We start from the raw sequence: 17,725 nt of genomic DNA, 5'->3' as shown, positions 1-17,725 counted from the left end.
TTTTTTTTCTTTTTTTTCCCAAAAGATTAGCTATGCAGGTGTGTCTCACTTTACACAGTTAGCCAGGCCCTGAAAAGTGTGCATGGGTGTGTCAAATTTTAGTCAAGGGAGGGAATCTTATTTTAAAGGCAGAGAAGAGACTTGCTTTTCCAAGCCCCTGTAGTGAATCGCCTTTGTAAAGTGGAGTCAACTTTTGTAAAATGAATCTCCGCCCACATTGTGACCTAGTTGTCGTGCTGAGTGTATGTGAGTGGGGCCACCTGTAGAGAACCCCAGGGTTCATGCTTCCACCTCCAGTGCAGGCAAGGAACAGCAGCAACTCAGCTTGGGGTGGAAACAAGGAAGCAGAGTGGGAGTAGGGCCACAATGAAGGGAGATCGGGATGGTGGGCCTTGCCTAGCATGAGCAGTTCTGCTGCAGCAGAGGTGGGGTGTCTGAGAGACGGGTGTTCTTGGAGGTGCCCAGCAAGGAGGGGTCTGTGTCCAGCGTATCAGACATCTTGTCGCAAATGGCATCCACCAGGCGCTCAAAGGCCTGCCTCACGCTGATGTTCTCCTTGGCACTGGCTTCAAAGAAGTCAAACCCTGAAGACAGAAGAGAGACATATATTATGTATAAAATAGATAACTAATGAATAGCTACTGAATAGCACAGAGAACTCTACTGAATGCTCTGTGGTGACCTAAATGGGAAGGAAATCCAAAAAAGGGGAGCTACATGTATGTGTGTGTTAGTCACTCAGTCATGTCTGACTCTTTGCAACCCCATGGACTATAGCCTGCTGGGCTTTTCCATCCCTGAGATTCTCCAGGTAAGAATACTGGAATGGGCAGCCATTCTTTTCTCCAGGGGATCTTCCCAACCCAGGGATTGAACCTGGGTCTCCTGCATTGCAAGCAGATTCTTTACTGTCTGAGCCACCAGGGAAGACCGAATACATGTATATGTACAGCTGATTCACTTGGCTGTACAGTGTACACTAACACATTATTGTAAAGCAATAAAATTTTTAAAAAGAGAGAGAAGAGAGATAGCAGTAAGGATTTTTCCCTTCCCTTTCATGCCCCCTTGATAGAACACTCTGTATTAATATAGCCAGTGCTCAGGCTTTGAAGCAAGGAGGCCTTGCTGCTTCAAGGAGGTTTCTGCTTGAAGGAGATGATTCAGTGACCCAGGATCCTGAGTCAGAGTGATCCTGGCTCTATCATTGACCAGCTGTGTAATCCCCAGCAAGTCACTATTTTCTTTATGAATCAATTCCCTGGTTTGTAAATTGGGACAATCTTACCTATCTCATAGATTTATTTCAAGGATTAAACAAGAGAATGCAGGTAAAGTGTACACTTCTGTACCTGATGGGGTGAGACGGCGTGAGAGTAATAATTAGATGTTTTTTGAGAGTGACTACGTGACTATGTATATACAACACTTCCATTTCCAAAGCATTGATTGAATGTCTTATTTCATTTGATCCTCATGTCACACCTGGGGGATGGAGGGTCCAGGCAGACCTTCATTTCACTAACACTCACTCTGTGGCTTCAAGAAAAATGCTGACCTGCCCAAGGTGATCAGTATAAGAAGCCTAAGCTTGTCCCTTTTGACCAGTGCTTTTGCTTCTCTTTCCCCTGGGCCCCCGCTTACCCCAGCCTGGCCAGCTCTAGTGTAGACTCTGGGAGGCACCCCAAGATCTTCACCAAATAAGTAAAGCTTCATTTGCTCTTTCTACCCACAGACACACTGGCTTATCTGCCCTCTGAGGGCTTTCTCTTCCCTCAATTCCCAGGAATTACTCTGGATCTCTCCTGCCTCACAAGATCCTGACAAATGACCCAGGAAAAACTGCATCTGAAGTGTGAGACTTTCTTGTGTGTTTGCGCCTTAAGACCCTTAAAGATACTTCCTGTGACAATGAACAGAACCTGGTTGTCCCAGGAGACAAGAGAAAGGTCCTCCTGATTCAGATAAAGCGGCTGCTTCCCAACTGAGGAGTCCTAGCCAGGTTGGTGGCAGTCCTTAGACGCATGAACCTGTTTTCTCTATTTCGTCCCTGCACCAGCCTATTTCCTCCTTTTTTGTCCGTCCACCTTCCTCTTTCCCTTCCTTCCAAGTCCATCTTTTATTTCTCCTCAAAAACATCCCTCTTTGCTTTTATCCATTTTAGCTCTTTCTTTTTCTCTTCTGTTCCTCATATTCCTTGGGATCCTTAATATTTGTTGAGTACCTACTGTATGCCAGATGCTATGCTAGAAGCTTTACAAATATTTTCTTACTTAATCCTCATAATAGCCTGTGAGGTAAATATAATCATCTCCAATTTATAAAAGAAAGATGAAGGCTCCAAGAGATTACATAACTCACACAAGGTCACATGACTGTGTTAGTGGAAATTGGGTTTAGATCTGGGTTTGGCTGGCTTCCACGTCCATACACAGCCCTGCCTCTCCTTTCTTCATCTTTCTCCCTTTCACTTTCCTGTTTTCTTTTTTTCTGCTCATATCTTTTTCTTACTTTACAAGTCTCTTTGGCCTCCTTTGCTTTTATCTGACTACCACAGTATCTAAATCTGGGCAAGTCACTTTATCTTTCTGAATCACTTAACCTCTCTGAGCCTCAGACTCCTCGTTTGTCAAATAAGAATAATCACAGCATCTTCCTGCTGAGAGCAGTTGGGAGGATGGAGCCAGACTATGGATAAATTGCTGTACTAAGTTGCTTGTTACAGTGACAGCTTCTTTCTGCTCTTCTTTCATCTGCTCCTTTTACCTCCACTTTACCGCTTTCTCCCTCTTATCATCCTCTCACACACACAGGAGGGGGTTCTTTTTCCTCCTCCCTTTTTCTCCCTAATATCTCATTGTCCACAGAGAGGGCTGAAGCCCCCAGGCACAAACAGGGCTCCTCTTCCCCAGGCCATCCCAGCCTGAAGGCACTCACAATTACACTAGCTCACCTCTGGTAGACAGCCTCTTCTGGGGCCCACTTCCCGACCTGAGAAAGGCAAGCTGTAGAAGTGCCTGCTAATTGAGGATGAGATAAAGAAGGAAGTGGCCGCTGGTTTGTTATCCACAGGCTGTTGAAACTCAGCTGGCTTTAGAGACTCTTCAGCATGTTGCCTGTCCTTAATGAATATCATAAAAATTGACTTTCTGGCCTTTGACCGGTTTGTTACAAATGATACTGTTTAGGGAAGCAGGCAGTGTATGTTGCTTGCCTAGGAAGGGGGAAAATAGGTAAAGAAGTAAATAGGCTTAAACAATCAATTTGGATGAAGATGGGGACACAGGTTAAGGCCAGGGGCACTGATCCCTTCTGAGGAATTGGCACCCAGGGGAGGACATGCTCACTGCACAAGAGGGCAGTGGGTAAGAAACCCAGAAGTCAGAAAGCCTGGGTTTGAATAGTCTCTGTCAGCTACCAGCTGTGTGACCTCAGGCAAGTTGCCTAATTTCTCCCAGCCTCTGTTTCTTCATCTATGGAACAGGTAAATATGACCTACCTCATAGAGTGGGAATAAGGTTTAATTAAATGCACAAAAGTATGTGAAGTGATTGGCATGTGAAATCCATGGCAATTCCCTTTCTCTTATCTTCCTAGCCCATCGAGTCCCAGCTTCCCTGCCCCTCCATCATTCACCAGGGCCTTTGGAGGAAAGCCTCTTTTTTCTTCATCATTCAGGGCTGATTGACAAACCAGGTCTTTACTGAACATTGACTTTGTGCCATGTCTTGCACTAAGTGCCAGGGACAAAAGAAGACCAAATCTAATTATGGAGAAAAGATACACCAGTCAGAGTGTCAGTCCCTCACATATGTATAGTCCTTAATGATTCACAAATACAAATTTAAAACAACTTTGTGATGGGAGTGGGGGCAAGGCAAGGGTTATCATTTGTAATTTACAGATAGGAAAACTGAGGCTCAGGGACGGAGCATAAGCCAGGGCTCTTACTGCTTATGCCCCCTTGTCTCGCTCTCAGTTGGGACAGTGACAAACACATTATAAGTCAGGTAGAGCAAACTAGAGGTTGTGCAGGAATGCAGCAGAGGGAGAGAACGGAAGGGGAGGAGATGGGGAATAAGCTTCCAAAAGTTAGTAGAGAAGGGGAGACTTTAAGGCCAGAACTGAACAAAACTCTTCACCTAATGAACTTATGCTTTAAGCCTTAGCTTAGATATGGCTTCTTCATCCTCTGTGCTGCTCCTGCCACAGCACAGCTTACCCTGCACAATGGAAGTCCATCTGACAAGGAGCTCCCCAAGCAGAGATCATGTCATTTATCTAAGCTCCAGCACTAGCCAGAGGAGTAAGGGCTTGCTGAGTGTTAACTGAATGAATGGACAGATGGATGAAGGGGACAGGAATGAGCATTGAGGGTGTAGCTAGGGGGCTGTGGATAGTGAAGGTCATGAGAACTCATCTCAGCAAGCAGGACAAATCCTTTGCTGGGCACTGGGGACACTGATGTGAATCAAATGCAGTTCCCACAGTTGAGGAGCTCCTAGTCTAGTGTGGAAGATAGACATATAGACAATGTTGGAAAGGCAGGTAGCAAGGAGACTGTCAGGCGCACAGGAGGCACCTATCTAAGCCTGGGGCCCAAGGAAAGCTTCTTGGAAAAGCTGATTCCTAAGCATATATCAGCTACATAAAGCTATGTGGTGGTGGTGGAGCCGGGGGGGCTTCCCTGGTAGTCTAGTGGTTAATAATCCTCCTGCCAATGCAGGGGACATGGATTCTATCCCTGGTCTGGGAAGATTCCACATGCCTCAGAGCAGCTAAGCCCATGGGCCACAACTACTGAGCCAGCGTTCTAGAGCCTGTGCTCTGCAAAAAGAGAAGCCATGGCAATGAGAAGCCATGCACCACAATGAAGAGCAGACCCAGTTCAGCAGTGAAGACCCAGCACAGCCAAAAATAAAGAAATAAATCTTTAAAAAAAAGACACATAGTGTGAGTGTAAGTGTGAGCACACACACACATACAGAACACTAGGCCCAGGAAACAGAATAAGCACACATAAGGGGTCAGAAAACAGCCTTTATTATCCCAGAATGCCCATAGCAGTCTATCGTTAGAGCAGAAAGCTCAGATTGGTGAGATGAGAGGCCGTAAGTAACCAAACACAGAGAGTGTGTATGTCATGCCAAGGAGCTGTCATCACTGTCCTCTCAAAGGTGCCCAAGGTAGGAGACCTCTGATTCAAGTAAGCGGCGCATCACCCTAGCCAGCTCATGGGTCTCTTTTGCTATCAGAACAACCTCAAGTGCACCTCCAACCAATTACTGTCAGACTACTGGAAGGCTCTTCATTAGTAGGCCAAGATGGTAACCTTTTCCTCAGGTTCATTAGTGAGGAGTCTCAGGAGCTGAGAATCTGCAGAGCTCAGGAAGATGACAACCAATTAATCAGACTAGCCCCCAGTCCTTTCCTCCCTCTAATTGGCTTCAGAACAATGGAATTTCTGCTGTCTTTCACAGGGCCCAATTCTTAACTGAATCTGAGAAAATTCCCACCCCCAAAATGCTCCTGTTTACCCATCCTGTCCAAAGGCAGCTGTCATAGCCCCACAAGCTCCACTGACTCTGGCCACATTGCCTGCTTCTGAATATGACCTCAGAATTCTTTTTAGAAACTCACAATAAACTAAACTCACCTCTCCTCACTCTGACACTGCCCCGGAACATTTCTCCCGTACTTTTACATTCAAATCCCTTCTCTAGCCGGCTCTGGTACCTCCTCATCTCTATCTTGTATTATATCAATCTGCAACTCAAGCCCCTCTAGGCACTGATGACTTTGGCAAGTGACTCGCTGTCTTCCTTTCCACCCAGGCATGTACTCACTCTCAGGAACTTAGGCTTTCAGGTGCACAATCCACCCCAATACCCTGGCTGTTAATTTCTTAGCCATTTCATTTCCAACAAAATTATCTTCCGTTTTGCTTATGCTATGTCACTGTCCTTATAACTTCAGCTATTTTGAATTAGATTTGTGTGCTAAGTCATGTCCAAATCTTTGTGACCCCATGGACTGCAGCATGCCAGGTCTCCCTGTCTCTCACCATGTCCCAGTTTGCCCTAGTTCATGTCCATTGAATTGGTGATGCTGTGCAAACATCTCATCCTCTGCCACCTTCTTCTCCTTTTGCCTTCAATACTTCCCAGCATCAGGGTCTTTTCCAATGAGTCAGTTCTTCGCATCAGCTGGCCAAAGTACCGTAGCTTCAGCTTCAGCATCAGTCCTTCCAATGAGTATTCAGGGTTGATTTCCTTTAGGATTGACTGACTTGATCTCCTTGGTGTCCAAAGGACTCTCAAGAGTCTTGTCCAGCACCACAATACAAAAACATCAATTCCTCAGCGTTCAGTCCAACTCTCACATCCGTACGTGACTATTGGAAAGGCCATAGCTTTGACTATACAGACCTTTGTCGGCAAAGTGATGTCTTTGCTTTTCTATACACTGTTTAGGTTTGTCTAGATTTGTGTTACTAGAGCTCACAGAGGTCTAATTAATCCAATATCCAGCCTTCACCTTATTAAGTTAACACCCAAGATTCTGCATGGCTCAGCTTCTGCCCACTTCCTCAGCCTCATCTCCCTGACTCACACCATGCTCCAGAAACAACACTTTCTTATTTGGTGCTGTTACTCATGCTACTAGTCTCTAGCTCTTACTCCTGATCCTCTTTTATTACTCACCTGTGGAATCTCTGATTCCAAAGAGCCTCTCCTTTCTCTTCCCACCCCATCTCCACCACTCAGAACTCAGGACATACAATGTGTCTTTCCCCTAGACCCCCATGGCACCTGACATGATTGTTTCAGTCAGATTCCCTCAGGAAAATGCGAACTATTTTCAACATTTAAACAGAGGGAAACGGTTATATGGATGACAGAAGAATTAAGAGGCCAAATAGAATAGTGAAGAAACCCAGAGATTATCAACACTTGGGGGGTGAGGGGGTGGGAATCTATTAATGGGACCAAAGGAAGTTAAAACCGTGGGTGCAGGAGTCAGAGAAGAAGAGCAGCCCCTCCTGGAGGAGCCAGCCAAAGGCTACGGGAGACACACATGCAGGTTTTTCCCCTTTTCAACATGCCAGTTACTTGCCTGTGTCTCTCCTTGGCTAAACCGAGCCAGAAGCCGCTATCAAAGGAGCCTGGGAAACACAGCCTTTGGGCAGTTTCCAGAGAGAGAGACAGAGCAGAAGGGTGAGGAACGACAGCAATCAAGCTAAGGACTGGCACAGGATGTTGAGCTTATCTCTCCACTATTTTGTTTCCCTGATCAATGAGCACCTTGAGGGCAGGGAACCTATCCACCTCTATGGCACCAGGGTCCATGATATGTTCAGTGATGGTGGCAGACTGTTCACTGTTCTCCCTGTAGATTTTATATTCCCACCCACTGCCAAGTGGCTTGCAGTGCCTCCTTGTGGGAGGAATATGTTTCCTTCATGCATCAACATCAGATTTCATCATGTAACTTGCTTTGGACAATGAATGTGGGTATTCTAAGTGCCAGTGGAAGCTTTGAACGTCTTTGCGTGCCTTGGGCCTCCAGATTGGATCTCAGAGTTGCATGACATGGACAGAGTTGCAGCTGACTTGCAACTGGCATATAATGTGAGTGGGAAATCAACTTTTATTATCTAAGCTCCTGACTTGGGTTGTTACCACATACCATTATGTTGTCGTAATCTAAAGAATTCTCACCAACATTATGACTGAGGGTGGAAATACCAAGAGAAACTATGTCAAACTTCTGCAAAAATACCACTGGGTGATGATACAATGGGAGCATTAGGATTTTGACTCTAAAGGCTAAGTTTTGAGTATTGGACCTGCCACCTATGAACTGTATGGCTTAGAAAAGTTACATAATCTTCAAGTTAAAAAAAAAAAAAGACATGGAGGTGTGGTACAGCTCATTGTGTGCAAGAAAACATAAGTGGTCAGCTTCTTCAGTGTAATGGAGTTGAATACGATGCTGCCTCCCAGGCTACAAGTGAGGGTAAGAGTCACAAGGGACTTGCTGTGAAAACACATTATGAATCACAAGTCATTACAGCAAAGTTAGTTGTTCTCAGCGTCAAGTAGGTCTTTCTCTGCAGCCAGGCTGAGTGATGCAAGGTTTTAATTCATCCCAATCCAAAAAACATTTATCGAGCACTCAAAAATAAAAGAGGCCATCTTGATGCATATAATATAAAGGTAGACAAAATAACATAATACACCCTGATGCATCCATCACTCAAATTTAATACATATCAACATTTCCTCCAAAAAGGGGCCATGTACAAGGGTCTGTGGGCACTAAGTAATGAGTCAGGAATTGTGTGAATTGAAATCATGGAATCAGAGGGATAGAGCTGAACAGATCTTCCCACTCAGCTAATCCAAATCCACTGTTTTTCAAAAGGGCAACTTGAGACCCAGAAACAGGAAATAAGATGCTCAAGGTCACACAGTAAACTAGTTGGCAGAAGCTGGATAAAACCCTCAGTCTCCAAACGCGTAGCGTAGGCTGGTTACTTTTCCCTCCACACTTCACTACCGTGAGCATTTATATGTATGTTTCAAAACCACACTTTGAACAGATGTTGCAGTGAAAAAGAAAAAAAGAAGAATGGGTTTTTCCTTTGCCTTTCCTGAGAACAAAGAAGATTAAAAAAAAAAAAAAAAAACAGAGCAGGCCTGAACATTCCTAGGTTTTTACTTTAACTGCTCCTAACTCTACAACACAAGAGAAGACTCTACACATGGACATCACCAGATGGTCAACACTGAAATCAGATTGACTATATTCTTTGCAGCCAAAGATGGAGACGCTCTATACAGTCACCAAAAACAAGACCAGGAGCTGACTGTGGCTCAGATCATGAGCTCCTTATTGCCAAATTCAGACTTAAATTGAAGAAAGGGAAAACCACTAGACCATTCAGGTATGACCTAAATCAAATCCCTTATGATTATACAGTGGAAGTGAGAAATAGATTTAAGGGACTAGATCTGATAGACAGAGTGCCTGATGAACTATGGACGGAGGTTCATGACATTGTACAGGAGATAGGGAGCAAGACCATCCCCAAGAAAAAGAAATACAAAAAAGCAAAATGGCTGTCTGAGGAGGCCTTACAAATAGCTGTGAAAAGAAGAAAAGCAAAAAGCAAAGGAGAAAAGGAAAGATATACGCATTTGAATGCAGAGTTCCAAAGAATAGCAAGGAGAGATAAGAAAGCCTTCCTCAGCGATCAATGCAAAGAAATAGAGGAAAACAACAGAATGGGAAAGACTGGAGATCTCTTCAAGAAAATTAGAGATACCAAGGGAACATTTCATGCAGAGATGGGCTCGATAAAGGACAGAAATGGAATGGACCTAACAGAAGCAGAAGATATTAAGAAGAGGCAGCAAGAATACACAGAACTGTACAAAAAACATATTCATGACCCAGATAATCCCAGTGGTGTGATCACTCACGTAGAGCCAGACATCCTGGAATGTGAAGTCAAGTGGGCCTTAGAAAGCATCACTACGAACAAAGCTAGTGGAGGTGATGGAATTCCAGTTGAGCTATTTCAAATCCTGAAAGATGATGCTGTGAAAGTGTTACACTCAATATGCCAGCAAATTTGGAAAACTCAGCAGTGGCCACAGGACTGGAAAAGGTCAGTGTTCATTCCAATCCCAAAGAAAGGCAATGCCAAAGAATGCTCAAACTACCGCACAATTTCACTCATCTCACAAGCTAGTAGAGTAATGCTCAAAATTCTCCAAGCCAGGCTTCAATAGTACGTGAACTGTGAACTTCCTGATGTTCAAGCTGGTTTTAGAAAAGGCACAGGAACCAGAGATCAAATTGCCAACATCTGCTGGATCATCAAAAAAGCAAGAGAGTTCCAGAAAAACATCTATTTCTGCTTTATTGACTATGCCAAAGCCTTTGACTGTGTGGATCACAATCAACTGTGGAAAATTCTGAGAGAGATGGGAATACCAGACCACCTGACCTGCCTCCTGAGAAATCTGTATGCAGGTCAGGAAGCAATAGTTAGAACTGGTCATGGAACAACATACTGGTTCCAAATAGGAAAAGGAGTATGTCAAGGCTGTGTATTGTTACCCTGCTTATTTAACTTCTATGTAGAGTCTATCATGAGAAACGATGGGCTGGAGGAAGCACAAGTTGGAATCACGATTGCCAGGAGAAATATCAATAACCTCAGATATGCAGATGACACCACCCTTATGGCAGAAAGTGAAGAACTAAAAAGCCTCTTGATGAAAGTGAAAGAAGAGAGTGAAAAAGTTGGCTTAGAGCTCAACATTCAGAAAACGAAGATCGTGGCATCTGGTCCCATCACTTCATGGCAAATAGATGGGAAAACAGTGGAAACAATGGCAGTTTATTTTTAGGGGGTTCCAAAATCACTGAAGATGGTGACTGCAGCCATGAAATTAAAAGAAGCTTACTCCTTGGAAGGAAAGTTATGACCAACCTAGACAGCATATTAAAAAGCAGAGACATTACTTTGCCAACAAAGGTCCATCTAGTAAGGCTATGTTTTTTCCAGTAGTCATATATGGATGTGAGAGTTGGACTATAAAGAAAGCTGAATGGTGAAGAATTGATGCTTTTGAACTGTGGTGTTGGAGAAGACTCTTGAGAGTCTCTTGGACTGCAAGGAGATCCAACCAGTCCATCCTAAAGGAAACCAGTCCTGAATATTCATTGGAAGGACTGATGCTGAAACTGAAACTCCAATACTTTGACCATCTGATATGAAGAACTGACACATTTGAAAAGACCCTGATGTTGGGAAAGATTGAAGGCAGGAGGAGAAGGGGACTGACAACAGAGGATGAGATGGACATGTGTTTGAGTAGACTCCAGGAATTGGACAGGGAAGCCTGGCGTGCTGTACTCCATGGGGTTGCAAAGAGTTGGACACAACTGACTGACTGAACTGAACTGACTGATGATCCATCAGTAGAGAATCCACCTGCCAATGCAGGGGACACTAGTTCGAACCCAGGAAGATCCCACATGCCTTGGGACAACTAAGCCCGTTTTCCACAACTACTGAGCCAGTTTTCTAGAGCCTGTGCTCCACTATAAGAGAAGCCACTGCAATTAGAAGCCCATACACAGCAACAAAGGGTTATTTACTGCACCCCCGCCCCAACCCAGTGCAACTAGAGAAAGCTCACATGCAGCAAGAAGACCCAGCACAGTAAAAAATAAATAAGTAAACCACATTAGTTCTGGTCTTGTTGTGGAACACACCGCTCCCAATCCCCCCAGCCCCCCGCCAGCTCTTTGCCTAACTAATATTTTTCTGATCCTTTTGTTCTCAGCTTAAGTGTTACTTTCTCAGAAGACTTTGACTCTCCAGTCTAAAATTAGGTCTCTCTTTTTTACTTTCTTCATATCACTTGTGGTGGACTTACCTTACTTTTACTGGAAGCCCATAGCTCAGTTGGTAAAGAATCCGCCTGCAATGCAGGAGACCCCGGTTTGATTCCTGGGTCAGAAAGATCCCCTGGAGAAGGGATAGGCTACCCACTCCAGTATTCTTGGGCTTCCCTTGTGGCTCAGCTGGTAAAGAATCCACCTACAGTGCGGGAGACCTAGGTTCAGTCTCTGGGTTGGGGAGATCCCCTGGAGAAGGGAAAGGCTACCCACTCCAGTATTCTGGCCTGGAGAATTCCAAGGACTATACAGTCCATGGGGTCACAAAGAGTCGGACACGACTGAGTGACTTTCACTTCACTACCTTACTTTTATCTGTCCACCATTCCTTCTTTTATGGAATTGCTACTTTAAACAATAGTGGTGGGACTATAGGTTATAATACTTGCCTCCCCCAGCCACTGAAACAGGCATGTGACTCACAGGTATTCACTCATAGTCTTCACTGAGATTGATATATGGTGGTTGGGAGCAAGAATCCTCTTTTGCAGAAGTTGGAGGATATAAATCTGGAGCTGCCGTCATTTATCTAATTCCCCATTCAGAGTCTGGCTACAGAAAGAGGCTGAAGGGATATGCAAAGCTAAGAAATACAGACCCAGTTGAGTCCTGTGACTAGCGGACTTCCCAGCTACATAAGCTAATACATTCTTTTTTAAAATTAAAGCTAGTTTGATTTGAGATTTTATCACTTGCCATAATGAGAGTCCTAAGTCACACAGAACATATCACAGTTTTAAACAGTGTTATTGAGATATAATTTGCATACCATACAATTTACCCATTTACAAATTTTTAATTATGTATTTACTTGTATGATTATTTGTTTAATGTCTCTTTCCCCCATTAGTTCCATGATAGTAAGAATCACACCTAAGTGCCAAGATACAACCTGTCTCAGAGTATATGCTCAATAAATATTTTTCAATGTATAAATGTATGAGTGAATGAGTATCCTGTGCTGGATGGTTGGGATAATGAAAACAATTAGACATAACCCCGACTACTGCTGAGGTATAGTGTAAAACAGACATGTAAATAGCTGAGTTCTGGTAAGCAGTAGAGAAAAGCTCAGGAAGTTCAGTAGGACTGAGATGGGTTACCTTGACCTACGCTGCTGCTGCTGCTAAGTCACTTCAGTCGTGTCCGACTCTGTGTGACCCCATAGACGGCAGCCCACCAGGCTCCCCTGTCCCTGGGATTCTCCAGGCAAGCTAACCAATTCATTAATGCCCTCTTTTAGTGTCTTCCTAAACTCTGTACTAAGAATTAATCTCACTTCCGTCTGTCTGTCTACATAAATTAGATAGATCTTTATTGGCTCTGTGTGTGTGTGTATATATGTGTGTACACGCGTGCACTAAATCACTTAAGTTGTGTCAGACTCTTTGTGACCCCATGGACTGATTGTAGCCTGCCAGATTCTGCTGTCCATGGGATTTCCCAGGCAAGAATACTGGAGTGGGTTGCCATTTCCTCCTCCAGAGGATCTTCCTGACCCAGGGACCAAATCAGCGTCTCCTGCATCGCAGGCGAATTCTTTGTTGCTGAGCCACTGGGGAAGCCCCTTTATTGGCTCTGCTGCTGCTAAGTCGCTTCAGAAATGCATAATCTTAAGCAAGAATCTCATGAACCTATGCTGAACTTGACCTATCTTAAAGAGTTATGTTGAGAATTAAAAGAGATAATTAACACAAAGCACTTCATATAATGCCTGGCTCAATATATATTACCTATTATTATTCTATTCACTGTATAGTGAGGTTAAGTGGTTAAAAGTCCAGCTCTGGAGCCAGACTACTACTTGAATTCAAATTCTGACTCTACCTGTTACTAGCTACGTGATCTTAAACAAGTTACTCAACTTTTCTGTGCCTCAGTTTTCTCATCTCTATAAGAAATGTACCTAAATTAAATTAGGTACTTTTAAATTAAATGAGTATTACTTTAAAACACTTAGAATAGGGCCTGGCACATGGTAAATACCTAATAAATGTTTAACAAACTCACCTTTTAAAAACATTAGTCATAATGGCTTGGCATGCTGGCTATATTTTTTCCTAATATAAAATTAACTCACCTTTTAAAAACAGTCTTGTTTAACCTTAAAGGCTTGAGATGCTAATTATATTTTTTCCTAATATACACCAAAATATATACATAAAATTATCTTGAACACCCAGTGACATCAATCTCTCAACTGGGGAAGCACTACTCTAGACTCACACAATCCAGTGATTTATGGTTCCCTAAATACACAGGTGACTGCAGCCATGAAATTAAAAGACGCTTACTCCTTGGAAGAAAAGTTATGACCAACCTAGATAGCATATTCAAAAGCAGAGACATTACTTTGCTGACTAAGGTCCGTCTAGTCAAGGCTATGGTTTTTCCTGTCGTGTATGGATGTGAGAGTTGGACTGTGAAGAAGGCTGAGTGCCGAAGAATTGATGCTTTTGAACTGTGGTGTTGGAGAAGACTCTTGAGAGTCCCTTGGACTGTAAGGAGATCCAACCAGTCCATTCTGAAGGAGATCAGCCCTAGGATTTCTTTGGAAGGATTGATGCTGAAGCTGAAACTCCAGTACTTTGGCCACCTCATGCGAAGAGTTGACTCATTGGAAAAGACTCTGATGCTGGGAGGGATTGGGGGCAGGAGGAGAAGGGGACGACCGAGGATGAGATGGCTGGATGGCATCACGGACTCGATGGACGTGAGTTGAGTGAACTCCAGGTGTTGGTGATGGACAGGGAGGCCTGGCGTGCTGCGATTCATGGGGTCGCAACGAGTCGGACATGACTGAGCAACTGAACTGAACTGAGAAACACAGGGCTATTCCTTGCCTTTGCCAGTGTTATTCCTCGTGCCTGGAATGTCCTTGCCTTTCTTCCTCACTTGACTGCTCCTACTTATCTCCAAGGCCTAATGTGGAGTCAGGGAGCCTGACTCCTCCAGCTCTGTTTTCCTTGCAAATCAGGGACTTCCCTGGTGGTCCAGTGGTTAAGAATCCACTTGCCAATGCAGGGGACAGGGATTCAATCCGTGCTTCAGGAATATTCCACATGCTGCAGAGCAACTAAGCCTGTGTACCACAACTACTGAGCCCAAGCACCCTAGAGCCCATGCTCAGCAGCAAGAGAAGCCATCACAATGAGAAGCTCAGCATCGCAACTAGAGAAAGCCCAAGTACAGCAACAAAGACCCAGTGCAGCCAAAAATAAAATAAATTTTAAAAATATTTTAAAGACTTTCAAAGCAGAAATAGAGACTTGGAAGTAGAGAACAAATGCATGGATACCAAGGGGGAAGGGAAGGTGGTAGGAAGCACTGGGAGATTAGGATTGACACATATACACTATTGATGTTGTTCAGTTGCTAAGTAGTGTCTGACTCTTTTCGACCTCATGGACTGCAGCATGCCACACTTCCCTGTCCTTCACTATCTCCCAGACTTTGCTCAAATTCATCTAACCATCTGCTGCCCTCTTCTCCTTTTGCCTTCAGTATTTCACAACATCAGGGTCTTTTTCAATGAGTTATCTCTTGACACGACACATAAAATGGATAACTAATGAGGACACACTGTAGAGCACAAGGAACTCCCTTGTAATGTACTGTGGTGACCTGAATGGGAAGGACATTCAAAAGGGAGGAGATAGTATGTATATGTATGGCAGATTCATTTTGCTGTACAGCAGAAAATAGTACAACATTGCAAAGCAAACTGCACTCAAATCAAAATTAATTAAAAAAAAAAAGACTCAGCATGGGCTTCACGTTCTCTGACCCAAACTGAATAGATGCCTCCTCTGTGTGCACAGCCCCTGGCGCATCCTTCTATCACAGCACTGATCACCTGGCTTATCACAGTTTCTGTCTCAGACCAGGGAACATAGCCTATTTCGCAGCACAGTACTTGGCATGGAGTAGGAGCTCAGGAACTCATAATTAGAATGAAGTAAAATGAAGTAGCCAAATAATTGACTCCATAAAATTTTAATCAAAACATATTTTTACAGTGTTTACTCACTGCCAGACCATATGCCAGGCACTATGGGTATAAAGATAAACAAGACTCATTTCCTGTCCTCATGAAGCTTTCTGGAGACAGATAAGGAAACAAGTGCACCCAAGGGAGATGGGTACTGTGACTGTTGCATGCATAGGGTACTCTAAGTGGGGGAACCAAGAAAAGAGCTGGGGGAGGTGTGTTTTGAAAGTTGAGTGGGGGTTCAACAGCTAGATAAGAGTGGGAGATGGGGGATAAAAAAGAGTCAAACAGAAGTGGCATTGTTTGTCCAGGGAAAGTGCAGGGCATCTCGGAGACAGAGGCTGAAGGCATAAGATAGCCAGAGGTCACCCATGTGTGGGCTTCGCCACATGTTTACTGTCCTGTGAACCATGGAAATGGGTATAGACACATTCTGTGGGCCCTGTGATGGGGTAAGAACCATCAGGAGCCAAATGGCCCACCCTCCCTATTTATTAAGCACCTTCAGTGTGCTGATTTCTATTCCAGGCCACACTGGAGAATAGGAGAAGGAAGGAAGAAAGTAGTATATGACACTCCACTATACATGTCCTCGTAATATACATAATACAAATATATACAACACAAATTCACACTTGTATATTACACAATTTACCCACCTACCAGCCCAAATATCTGAACTTCAGAAACTGGCAGAGAATATAACTTTAAACTCCCTTCTCCTTAATACTTACAGCACTGAGGTTGTGAGAAATACTTAGGGAGACTGGCTAAAAGTTAAGCAGTGTACATATTCTTCTAAAAGAAGACTTATCTAAGGTGAGCCTATATTAAACCCCAATAGGGAAAAGAAAAGAAAAGCTTCCCTTTTAAGCAGGTGTAGGTAGGTGTCCTGCTGTGTGGCCACTAAGACATACCTGAGACACCTGGGTCTCAATGGAGCACAAGGATCAAGGTGCATTAACCTTGGAAAAAGAGCATCATTGAGCAGCATGTTTAATCTACATTGCCTCGTGACTTCATACAATCACTTTTGCTGTGAATTGTATTTTGGTGACAAAACATCAGTTTACACTGACAGAAATGGTAAGAAACAGCCTACGATATTCAGTGTGTTGTAGTTGCTATAAAGGATGTTTGATATTAAGAACATCATCACGCTCAGCATATAGAGTCTGTTCTACAGTTGCCGGGCTTCCCAAGTGGCTCAGTGGTAAAGAATTCGCTTGCCAATGCAAGAGACGTGGTTCAGTCTCTGGGTCGGGAAGATCCCTTGGAGAAGGAAATGGCAACCCACTCCAGTATTCTTGCCTGGAAAATTCCATGGACAGAGGAGCCTAGCAGGCTACAGTCCATGGAGTCACAAAGAGTCAGATACAACTGAGCATACATGCACTCAGTCTACAGTTGTCAGTGGAGAGCAGTGCTTCTCTGGAATAATGAGTTTGTTTCTATCTTAAGGACCATCTCTGAACCATGTAACTGATTATGTTTTCCTCTTTGCAATGGCTGCTAGGAAGCTCAAAGTGACTATTTCAGTCCAGCTCTTGCACATGCCCCAAAACTTACAAAATATAGTTATCTCACCCCTGGACTTCTCTTATGTTCTCCTACTCCTGCCTTTTTTCCCTTTGCTCCAATTGTCTCATTTTTTGGTTGATATACTATGACAATGTTATAAGATACCTCAAATCCTTTGTGGAAGGAACTGGTTTAAAAAAAAGATTTCATATATTTAAATTTTATTTATACATCCAGGGTAACAAAATATACATGTATCATAAATAATGCATTATCTAGAATTCATTAGCATGAAGCCCACATGTATATGCCCTAAATATGAAACAACACACACAGAGCACATATGCACATAATTCAGGATCACAGCACATCCTTAATGTCCCAAATACAAACACACACTTATTCCCTCCATTTGCCCCACTCCAGTGCACACATGCACCCACATGTGTCATGCACATACCAAGCTGCTCTGCGAGGAGCCGGCCCTTCTCAGTGGGAACAACCCTCTCTTCCTCCATATCACACTTGTTCCCCACCAGGATGACCTGGGCATTGTCCCAGGAGTAGGTCTTTATCTGAGTAGCCCTAAAGAGAGACAGGAAGAGGACTGTGTTATCGACACCCTCCTAGGCCAGAAAGGACCCCAAGAAGCTCACAGAAGCCCCTTCAACAAGGTTGCAATCCCACAAGCCATACATTGTGGCCAATAAAAAACTTTTCTCGACAAGTTTT

At 43.8% G+C, this 17,725-nt stretch overlaps 1 protein-coding gene across 1 annotated transcript in view; it reads right to left on the bottom strand.

The window, feature by feature from the left end:
• Window positions 1–396: 396 nt before the first annotated feature.
• RAB3B (RAB3B, member RAS oncogene family) overlaps window positions 397–17,725 on the bottom strand; it is a 56,229-nt gene continuing 38,900 nt past the window's right edge. Inside the window, exons 3-4 of the mRNA XM_052637666.1 lie at window positions 17,454–17,578; window positions 397–584 (exon numbers count right to left, since the gene is read on the bottom strand). Coding sequence (XP_052493626.1) covers window positions 397–584; window positions 17,454–17,578 — 313 coding nt within the window. The remainder of the gene's footprint in view (window positions 585–17,453; window positions 17,579–17,725) is intronic.

This window comes from Budorcas taxicolor, chromosome 3 (assembly GCF_023091745.1).
Source record: "Budorcas taxicolor isolate Tak-1 chromosome 3, Takin1.1, whole genome shotgun sequence".
Taxonomy (NCBI): domain Eukaryota; kingdom Metazoa; phylum Chordata; class Mammalia; order Artiodactyla; family Bovidae; genus Budorcas; species Budorcas taxicolor.
The sequence above is the reverse complement of the archived record's forward strand: the minus strand, read 5'-3'. Positions and strand labels throughout refer to the sequence as shown.